The sequence below is a fragment of the Benincasa hispida genome, chromosome 2 (assembly GCF_009727055.1).
Source record: "Benincasa hispida cultivar B227 chromosome 2, ASM972705v1, whole genome shotgun sequence".
NCBI classification, from domain to species: domain Eukaryota; kingdom Viridiplantae; phylum Streptophyta; class Magnoliopsida; order Cucurbitales; family Cucurbitaceae; genus Benincasa; species Benincasa hispida.
The window spans coordinates 51,514,339-51,525,991 of NC_052350.1; the positions used below are offsets into that span (position 1 = coordinate 51,514,339).

The following is an 11,653-nucleotide window of genomic DNA, read 5'->3' on the forward strand; positions in this document are numbered from 1 at the left end:
TATTAACTAACCAAAAAGAATTGTGAAATGAAAATTTAAAATTTAATTTTAACCATGGTGAACAATTGTGACATTACATTGTGAACAATTGTGACATTAAATTTAGATATTAATATTAAAGATGAAAAATAAATATTTAATTAAAAATCGAGGTTGTAAATCTATGAAAAAATTCTAATATGTAAAATGGTAACATTTTAAATTTAGAAATTAAATTGAATTATGTTCCAAAAAAAAGAGATAAATTCTTAATTAAATGATATATTTCATCACAGCCGTTCATTTACTTTTAACGGCTAGACATGATCCCACGTCATAAATGGGCTCCACCATTTTCATCCGGCGTGGCATCTTTTGCAAGAACCCTCTCAAAACCCTAGCGCCCGACTTCATTCAGAAAAAGAGAAACTTCTGCAGTGTCTTCCAATTCTCTCTCCAGTGTAATCTAATCGATTTGAACTTCATAAGTTTCAACCAGTTTCATGGCTTTGGCTCTTGTTGAATCGATGGATTCTATGAACCCTTTAAAGAAAAATCCTTTTCTCGGAGAAAATTACGAATTTACTCTTGCGCAATCAATCCAAAATGTTATAGCTGAAATTCGCAAAGGAAATTCTGGTTTTTCTCAATTTACGGAAGGATTCTACGAGTTGATTCAAGCTAGAGCTGACCCACCATTGGAATCGATCTGGTTCTACTCCGCATTAACGTTTCGTAGCCGTGGCCTCAATATCAAAGGCGACTTTTTGGAACGAGTGGCAGCCATGAAAGTCTTGTTTCAGTTGGTAAGTTCTTGTTCGGCTCCCTGTGGTTCTTCGAAGACCATTCCGTTGCTTTCTCCAGTGGTTTCCGAGGTTTATAAATTGATTGTGGACATGCTTGGGAAGGATTTGGCCTCGAAAAGGGAAAAGAAAGCAATGAGAGAGGTTAAATCTTTAGTTGAAGCGATTCTGGGCTTTATAAATCTGAGTTCATGTAAGGATTCGGACAAGAATGATGATGAATCTCTTGACTTCAATTTGATTACTCCTTTTGTGGATTTAATTAGTGTTTGGACGCACCCAAATGAGGGATTGGATCAGTTCTTACCGCTTGTGAGCAGTGAGGTTCGTGGGGAGTTTAGTTCAGGCGTCTGTGATGTTCGTCGCTTGGCTGGAGTTGTAATCGCTGAGACATTTCTGATGAAACTGTGCTTGGATTTTAACACTGGGCATTCGAGGCAAGATTTGGAGAAAGATCTAAGGATATGGACTGTTGGTTCAATAACTCGGATTAGGAACTTCTACTTTTTTGGTTAGTGATACGAAATCTCATCTGAGTATTGGTTTGAGTCTGTATGGCGTTACAGTATTTATTAGATTATATTAGATTGTTTATGCTTCCTATGATATATCTATTTATTTTCCTGATGTTGGATTCGATAATATCTTATCTGCTCCCAGCTGGTTTGTTATAGCTCATACTATATTTTATGTTGTTGTCAGCCGCATTTATTAAGTAAGATGTCCCTAATGTTTTAAATGCCCAAGTCTCTAAATTTTCAAGATTAGGTTTAAAAAGTCCCTTTTATAACAAAATCATCAAATAGGCCATTTTCCCTCTCCCTATTCTTCAAGTTGCATTTGGTTGAAAATGAGAGAAAGAGAGAGGATGAAGTGGGAGGGGAGATATCAAGAGAGAGAAGAGGAGATGAGGGAGAAGGAGGAGGGAAAGTAGAGAGAGGAGGGAAAGATTAAAAGTATAATTCTTTTTCTAAATCATCTTGCCAAATTAGCCATCTAGTGGATTTTTTATTTAAATTTAATGGTTTTGTTACTAGAGGGAAGAGACCCTTTTAACCTATTATTGAAAACTCAAGGACTAAGATGACCAATTTGAAACATTTTGTTTAATCCTCAAGGACCATAAAGGAATTTTTCCCTTAAAAAATGTTGAGAAAAAGACGATATGCGAGCATCATTAAGGGTGTGTTGCCTTAGGTATAACCTAAGCACACCCATTAGAACAATGATTGCCCATTGCAAATATTGTTGCTTGTTCTGATGTATGTTTTATTCTGCATCTAGTTTTCAAATTTAGAATTCTGTAATGTGCTCACATCTTGGTCTATCGTTGTATCAACAGAAACTCTTGTAAGATTTCTGCTGGAGGCGACTTTACCTGTGACATCTCTATTGGTAAGTTTTGCTTTTTTGAGATTATTTGAACGTATTGGTGTGTCTTCCTTCGAGTAATAATGTTTTATAGCTTATGTATTCGAATTAGTCTGTTTATTGGGTTTGTTCATTGGTTTGCATGCCTTTCTATATGCACACGAGAGCTTTTAACTTCCCATCTTTAGCATATTTCCTGATAGACCACGTTTGTCTGATTTCCAGCTAGACCACATTTTTGTGTATAATGACCTGACTCCCTAAAACTTGTACTATGCCATTACTACATGTATGCATACATTTCAAAACAACCCTTTTTATGAAATGACTAAAACCAAATAAATTTTATAACTTTTAATAAATCTATAACTAAAAATCTTCGATCAAGGTGTCCTTAAAAAAAAAATAAAACAACATTGGAAAAATTTTATCTCGAACATCTAACAGTATAAAAACTAAAAGTTTCTAAATTCAACAGCCAAGTTGAGATTTAAAATACGAAAGGATAGAAACATAAGCGGAAGCATCTGTTTAGGTCCTAGTGGCACGGTCACGGATTACTCCTGTTATTCTCCGATGTGTCCTTACCTTTACCTGGAAAACATAACATAATAAAGAATGAGATAGCAAATCATATGCTAGATGTGACTTTGATAGTCTTGGACATGTGTGATTTTGACGTTATATTAGGCATGGAATGGTTGGCTGTCAATCATGCCAGTATAGATTGTTCCCATAAGGAGGTGATCTTTAACCCTCTTACGGGTGCTAATTTTAAGTTTAAAGGGGTCGGGACCGTGGTCCTGTCCAAAGTAATTTCAGCTATGAAAGCCCACTAGTTGCTTTACCAAGGTACTGGAATATTTTGGCCAGTGTGGTTAACACCAGAGACAATAAGGTCGCCTTGACTTCAGAGCTCGTTGTAAGGGATTATCCAGATGTTTTTCTAGAGGACCTCCTAGGTTTGCCATCATATCAGGACTCAGGAGATAGACTTCGCTATCGAGTTGATACCAACTATAATGACCTGGCTTCCTAAGACTTGTACTAGGTCGTTACTACATGCATGCATACATCTCAAAATGACAATTTTTATGAATTGGCTAAAACTAAATAAATTTTATAAAATAAATAACTTTTAATAAATCTAAATAACTGAAAATCTATGATCAGGGTACCCTTAAAAAAAATAAAACAACACTGGAAAAAAATTATCTAAAACATCTAACAGTATGAACTAAAAGTTTCTAAATTCAACGACAAAACTGAAATTTAAAACATGGAAACATGGAAACATCAAACATGAGCTGAAACATTTATCTAATCCTAGTGGCACTGTCACGGATTCCTCCTATCATTCGTCGATGTGTCCGTACCTTTACTTGGAAAACATAACATAATAAAGAATGAGTATAAAATACTTAGTTAGTAACCCCTTACTGAGGTGAGGTTATGCATACATATCTGCAAATGCATGCATATTGGTGGAATAAACATATTGAAATTCATCACAGAATCTTAAGATCATGAACACTTGGAAACATGAAAACATGGATGGCTATCTAGTGAATAAATAAACTCATACTAACATGTATCTGGTGGCTTGAAAGCACACAAAAGCATGGTAGGAAACCTATCGGTTCCCGAAGTTGAACATGGTAGTGAATCCGAAGGATCACGGTAATGTGGTAGGGAACCTGTCAGCTCCCATTAACATAGTAGTGAACCCAAAGGATCATGAAAATTGGCTACAATTAAAAGGACAATTGACACCACTGAACGTGAATCATGTAACATTTATCACACATCGTAATGAATAGAACATTCTCATGGTTCTAACATGCGCATAACTGAATCATTCAACATACACCATATTTTTGGGGTCTAATGCATGCTTCTGAATTTACTTAAACTAAGGAACTAAAATACCCGACACGAGGACGTTCCAGCTATCACTTACCTCAAATCTAAATCCAAGTAGCTAGCAATTCAAACTCCTCTTTATCCTACCAAAATTCTTGAATTCTCCCCTGAACACAAATTGACATTAAATTAGGTACGTTGGACCTAAATACATTCACAGAGCTAACCAAAATACATCCAAAACTTCAATCTGAAATTCAAAACTGCATAGGTAAAGCAGGTTTAGTCAAAACTAAACGGGCATCCACAATCCTTTCAAGAACATCCATAAACACTTACCAAAATCTTGCCGAAAACACCCTTATCGATGCTGGACAGCCCGCTTCTGCCTCTAAAACTCCTCCAAACTCAAATCTAAAATACAAACATAGTGGGTTTATAACATTAACCCAAAATTAAGTGGGCATTCGAGACCATTCAAAGAATTTCAACAAAATCCCTAAAATCTTACCCAACCACACTACTTTGGCGAGTGGTGACGGCGAAATATGGTGTGGTGTACAACAAGGTCAACTGTGGATGATGATCAGGACGTGCGAATCAAACAGAGAGAGAACTAAACGTTGTGAGAGAAAAATCGCGCAACGTGCAGTGAGCGGCAAACCCATGGTCAGAACAACGGTCTTCTAGAAGAGAGGCTGGTGGCGTGCGACAACCAGCAGTGAGTTGACAACTGCTGGTGCGACGACTGGCTGGCTAGTCTGCTGGAAGTGGCAGATCGTGAGGGAGAGATCCAGTTGAAGGGGTTGAAGAGAGAGAAAGTGCTGAAAATTTCAAATCTCCAAATTAATTTATTCAGCTTTCCTTAAATTAAATTCAAATTTCCAAATTTTTACAAATATCACTTAAACTAATTATCTTACCTCCCAATTTAATTTTAGCCTCAATTTAACAAAATAAGGTCCAAATAATTCAAGATTATTTAATGTGTGTTAAATATCAGGATAATCTATCTTATTCACATTATTTGAACCATTTCTAGGGTCCATGCTAATCATCTCCAGGCCGTTCCAATTTGATCAGATGTCCCGGAAGGGACTCTTTCTTATTCACATTATTAACTTCAGTCTAAGGAAAACAGAGGTTATGATCCTGTTTCAATTTTTCCATGACTGGAGCTGGGAAAATCAAAGCTTTTGGAGAACCCTGACTTAATAGGTCTGGTTTTCCTGGATTTTTGCTCGCACTTAGTCTGTGGTGAAGAATTTCTGTTTGGAAAATAAATTGATTGTTGTGAATATGTGCATGCACTCTGTCCTCAGATTTAATCGACTGTTATTCTGGTTTTAAAATCATTTGATGTTATTGTAAACCTTTTCTGTAGAGTACTGAAGATGAAGCTTTGTTAAGGAAGGTTCTATATGATTCTCTTATATTGGTTGAGTATTCATTTTTGAAACCTGAGAAAGCCATTGACTTACCTGCGGAACATGTGGCGTCCCTTGCTGTCAAGAGATTGATTCTTACTCATGAGGCCATAGAGTTTTACAGGTATGTGAAGAATTGAACATTCCGGGAACTTCAATTGAACCATCCTCCAAATTTTTTAAATTAAAAGTCTTATTGGTTATTTGTTGTATAAATATTTAGGGAGCATGGAGATCAGAGCAGAGCCATCTCTTATCTAAATGCCTTCTCAAGTTCATTTGTTTCTTCTCAAATTATTAGATGGGTCAAAAGCCAAATGCCCAGCAATGAAAATGTAAAACGTCCCAATGGGTCGTCGCCTAAAATAGTTCTTGGTATGTTGTTGATAATAGTTTTGACGTTATAGTATACACCTTAACAGTATAGTTGAGGATGTAATTTACTGTTCATTTTCTTCCAGAGTGGCTTCTCGAGGCTGAAGATCAAGGTGTAAGAGTATTCGACAAGACCATTTCCAATCGTTGTGCCAAATTAGTTCTTGATACTTCCAAATCAGTCTCATTGGAGGGAGATAAAGTAGATGACGATCTTTTGTTTTACATTGACAAGCAAGGGGAAAGTGAAAATGGAAGTGAGGACACAACGATGGATGAATCGGTAAATGCAGCTCTTGTTTCTGTGGCTCGTACAATGTCAACGACTGAAAATGGTTCCGGAAAGAAACGACAGAGAATGGTGAAAAGAAAGAATGAAAAGATTAAATTTGTTAAGTACGATCTCGTTCCGAGCTCTGATACTACCCAATCGAGGTCACCCTTTGATAATAATGATACAGACAGCGAGGGCAAAGTTCATAATCCACACTCCGACGATGATTCTGACATTAAAGAGTAATGATTCAAGAAGAAAGGTCGGTATTTGGTTGCCACAACACAACTTCAGAGTCGGTTCATTTTCTCCCTGTTCTTTTGTTCAAGATCTTCCTGGAGTAGCTGGCCGAGTTACAAGGTTGACGATACTTGATATGATGCTGGGAATGGTGGATTTTCAACTCCAGGAGTGCAACAATTCAACCAAGGATTGTAAATGTAAAGTGATTTCAGGTCATTATAATGCTGCTGGGTTTCATGAAGATGAATCAAATATTTAACTGTACTTAATATACTGTATTTTATTACTTTTCTTCTTTAAAAAGAAAAGTAGCATCTTTAAGTAAATTTCTCCTATAAAAGCCTAAAGGTTCTTCAGGATGACCATGGTCCATACTTAACATTAAGGGACTAAAATATCACAATTGATGTAAATATTGGTAACTTAGATTTACGGATATATCGATGGACATTGAAAAAATCGTTGGATATTCTAAGAAAAATTATGGATATTATAGAAATTTATAAAAATACTGTGAATTTTTTAGTAGAATTATACAACAAATTTATTTAAGTAATAAACTATGATTTAAGCATATAAATCAATAGTTAGAAGAGACAATAATGAAAATCGAAAAATGACTGTAAATTGAATATTAATTTAAAAGTTTATCATCTAAATGAATTAATAGTCTACTTTACAATCAAAATATGTTTGATTTAATTTAAGAGCAAAATTAGTCTAGTTAACAATTAATACTTTTCAAAAGAGTGAGTATTTTCAATATATTATAAGAAGTCAAAATACTCTTAGAGAGAGAAAAAATAATAACAAAATATAAATTATATGTAATAAAGATGAGAATACAAAGATAACGAAGCCTTAAGGTATCCTGACTCGATCCTCGCTCCATAACAATTACCTATATGTGCTACAAAATATGGTACAATGTTAAAATTCCTAGTGAAAGAAAAGACCCTTAAAAAGTGCAAACTTCACGAGAAAGAAGCCAGAGCCATACCAAAGTTATTTGGGTGTATTCACAACATCTAGTGAAGTTTGTAAAATAGCTTTAGTTGTGCTCTTTATTGTTTGTTTTGTAATGTTCTAAACGTCTTGTGAAGTTATTTCACGAGACAAAGGACAGAAATCAACTAAACTTTACGAGACTACAAACTATCTTTTGTCTCGTGACTTTTGTCTCGTAAAGTAACTTCACAAAACAAACTTACAACACTACGAGACAAACAAGATAGTCTGTCGTTTATCTTGTAAAGTTATAAGTTTGTCTTGTGAAGTTATTTTATGAGACAAAAGGCATAAATCAACTCAACTTTACAAGACAAAAGACTGACTTTTGTCTCTCGTAAAGTTGAGCCGATTTTTGTCCTTTTTCTCGTAAAGTAACTTCACAAGACAAACTAACAACATTACGAGACAAACGAGAAAGAGCTTCCAAGCTATTTTACAAACTTCCCACTGCCACGAATACTTTACGAGACAAATATTTGCAACAACTTCATGAGATATTTGTCTTGTGAAGTTCATTACACCCAAAAAATGCGAAATTAAACTACAGACAAACATTTACCCTCTTACCCTTTTACATATTCCTTTAAATTTGTTAAAGTTCAAAGGATGAAATGGCAAATATGTCGTTGATAAAAAAGAGTTTTGGGTTTTTCACTACACATTCCTACCAGAAATCACACGGACCCCCTCCCCCCTATAAACAATAAAATCAGTTAATCATTTAGAAAGAAAGAAAATAGAAAAGGTACTTGTGTACCTTTTGTCAAAATCCAAATAAGGTGAAAGGAAAACGAAAGACTTCCAATGACCACGAAAGATGGGTCTTTTTTACAGAGGTAGGGGAGTCTTTGTGAGAAGAGAGTCCAACAATGGTTGAAGAAATAGAAAACCCTGACTTCCACGGAAAGATGAAGTGGGGAAGATGAAGTCTTTGCGATGAGATTTGTCCTTTTGAATTCAATTGAGGGGTAAAATTGTATTTTTACATAGTGGATCCATCCACCCAAAGTTTGAAAAGTTGGAAAAGAGTTAAAAAAAAAAAAAAAAAAAAAAAAGTAGATTTTAAAAATGAGGTTACTTTTAAATCCATTTTTTTTTTGTCAAAATCGGTAATGCATTGATCAGTTTTTCATACGTCATACTTGTAACATACTTCATACTTTTTCATACTTGTAACATACTTCATACTTTTCATACTTGTAACATACTTCATATTTTTTCATACTTCATACTTCATATTTCATCTTGTAAACAAAAAACAATAACAAGCTGGAGTATTTCTATAATAACAATCTTCATATTCTCTCTCAATCTTCATACTCTCTCCATCTTCATACTCTCTCGATCTTCATACTTGTAACAAAAAACAATAACTTATACTCTCTCAATGTTCATACTTGTACTAAAAAACAATAACTTCAATATCTCTCAATCTTCATACTTGTAACAAAAACAACAACTTCATACTCTCTCAATCTTCATACTTGTAACAAAAAACAACAACTTCATACTCTCTCAATCTCGCTTTCTCTCAAAATCTCGCTCTCTCTCAAAATCCCGCTCTCTCAATCTCACTCTCTCTCAAAATCTTGCTCTCTCAATGTTTGAACTTTGAACCTTGAACCATATAATGTTCTACATATCATTGATACAATGAAAAGAGTAGTAGCTCAATTATGCATGTTCTGATAAAATTATGATATTGAACTTTGAACTTTGAACTTACATAAAAAAAAAAATACATGTTCAATTATACAATGAAAAGACCAGTAGCTCAATTATTCATGTTCTGATAAAATTATGACAAAAAATACATGTTCAATTATACAATGAAAAGACTAGTAGCTCCATTATGCATGTTCTGATAAAATTATGATTTTGAACTTTGAACTTACATAAAAAAAATACATGTTCAATTATACAATGAAAAGAGCAGTAGCTCCATTATGCATGTTCTGATAAAATTATGATATTGAACTTTGAACTTTGAACTTACATAAAAAATACATGTTCAATTGTACAATGAAAAGAGCAGTAGCTTCATTATGCATGTTCTGATAAAATTATGATATTGAACTTTGAACTTACATAAAAAAATATATGTTCAATTATACAACGAAAAGAGCAGAAGCTCCATTATACATAAAAAATAAATATTTTTACATACATAAAAAATAAATGTTTTTACATATCTAAAAAATACATGTTCTATACACATAAAAAAATATGGAGTGTTTGCCCATAGTTGACACGCTAACTGCATCTTGTATTCACTCCTCTTCTCCTGGGTGATTACGGATGGATCAGCACCAGTCACCAGGTGTTCTAGTAATTTGATTGCGAAGATGCCACAATCAAGCGACCCGTGTTGTACATCGACGTTTATAGGTCACGAGATTTTTCAATGAGCTGTGGATATGTCCGGTTTTGAACGATCCATGTCACAGTAGTGAAGTAGGGATGGTATCGTGACTATCAATGGCTCTAGCCAATTCACCAACTTTGTCATTGATGTGTATGACAGAAGTGAACCGAACACGAATATGTGGCCTCTGTTAATGTCCATAGCAAGAACCATCCAGTGGTCACTGATATTCATCGCCGTATAAACGAAATTCACATCTGCCCATTTGACATCGAATTTACCGATGACATAGTTCTTATACGTGTCTTCATCTTCCCATGCTAGGGCAGCCTCTAGAAGTGTCTTATTCTTTATTCGTTTAAATACCCCACCACGAGCATTAAGGTGACTCTGTCAAATAAAATGAGAAGTTAAGTAACAAAATATAATGAGAAGTTAAGAAACGAAATATCAAAATTTACCATTACACCAATTGGCAAGATGGTGAACTTGTGCATGCACATGTCGGGCCGGGTATAAAATTTTTCTTTCATAAAATAAAATAAAGTATTTATGGTCTGCATGAAAAATTACTATGCCAGTAAAAGTACAAGATAGGTAACATGTAAAGAAGTCAAGACTAGGAAACTTACATCACACTCGACCAACAAATTCGGGGTAATAATTCCTTGAAGAATTGCTTGGCGAGTGGTTTAAAGGAATTCTCTCGAACCTCATTGTCCGTATTGTCGTTCGAGATCCCGACCATCATTTCTGTAAGAATATTGTGTGGAACATCATGTGCTACGTTATATGTGAGATCGCTCTGGATAGTGACGTAGCTACACCTGGGAGAGGATGCTTAACCACACTTTTCTTCTTTACTTAAGAAGGAGGTGTATATTTATCAACAGGTTTCCTCTTACAATTAATTCTTCAAGATTCCTACATAAACAGATAACAAAGATTACTCATCAAGAAATATAAAAATATAAACAAAGATTATTGATCAATAAATTACTCACCAGTGTAACTCCTTCTGTGGTCATAACAATCCCAGAAGTGTCGGCCTCTGGGATGTCAGACATGTCAGCCTCTGTATTAGGCATGGTGAGTAAGACAGACATGTCGGGCTCTGTTTGTGGGATGTCGGCCTCTATAGGTTCAACGTCATTGGTGATGTCGTGGTGGTATCAGGCTGTAGGGAGGGGGAGTAGGTGAAGTGGTGGTATCGGGGAGGGGGGATGGAGTGTCAGAGGCAGTCACATTATTGGTATCAGGATCCCAAGATGGGATGGGTGACCTGGTGTCTTCCTCCATTCACCGTGGAACCCTTCAATTAGTAAAGTAAAATGATGAGTTCACGAACACGTAAAAACTAAACACATAAAGACATAAAATGATAGTAAATGCAAACCTTGCATGTAGACTGCAACAGTGACAGAATGACCGACAATTTCCCTTTTATGTCCGTCATGTTTTCCTCCATACTGGATACACAACTATCTAAACCCGATATACGGCGATAGTGAGCTGTCAATGGTCCGCAGGTACAAATAAATAGAATCGTCCGGATTGGCTCCCTCCCTGCAGCGGGCAGCACATCCACAGGTCGCTCTCTACGGGAGTCCGCGTCCCCCATCACATCATGGAATATATCATCACCTAGGTCGCTCTCTACGGGAGTCCGCGTCCCCCATCACATCATGGAATATATCATCACTAGGTGTGTATGTCCCTCCTTCCACTCTTTCATATTCAGCAAACTCGCTCTCTCCGGTGTCACTCTCTCTAGTAACTCTCACTTATCTCGCTCACATTCTCTCTTTTTACTCGTCTTCAACCACATAACACATCGAAAACCAGAAAAACAAACAAAAAAAACCATAGGTTTACAGTATTTCTAAACCCTAGAACGACCCACCCTTTCTGGTGTCGCTCTCTCTAGTATCGCTCTACCGAT

At 35.6% G+C, this 11,653-nt stretch overlaps 1 protein-coding gene and 1 long non-coding RNA gene across 2 annotated transcripts; one reads left to right on the forward strand and one right to left on the reverse strand.

Annotated features, from left to right (window-relative positions):
* Positions 1-379: 379 nt before the first annotated feature.
* Positions 380-6,694, forward strand: LOC120071696. Its single transcript, XM_039024075.1, has 5 exons — positions 380-1,293; positions 2,125-2,177; positions 5,401-5,567; positions 5,667-5,818; positions 5,905-6,694. Exons 1-5 carry the CDS (start codon positions 483-485, stop codon positions 6,336-6,338), a joined length of 1,617 nt encoding a protein of 538 aa, XP_038880003.1. The 5' UTR covers positions 380-482; the 3' UTR covers positions 6,339-6,694.
* Positions 6,695-9,434: 2,740 nt separating this feature from the next.
* Positions 9,435-11,500, reverse strand: LOC120071554. Its single transcript, XR_005480285.1, has 5 exons — positions 11,414-11,500; positions 11,108-11,355; positions 10,716-11,023; positions 10,344-10,635; positions 9,435-10,101 (listed from the first exon to the last, which is right to left on the reverse strand). It is a non-coding gene; the product is annotated as an uncharacterized LOC120071554 (long non-coding RNA).
* Positions 11,501-11,653: the final 153 nt, after the last annotated feature.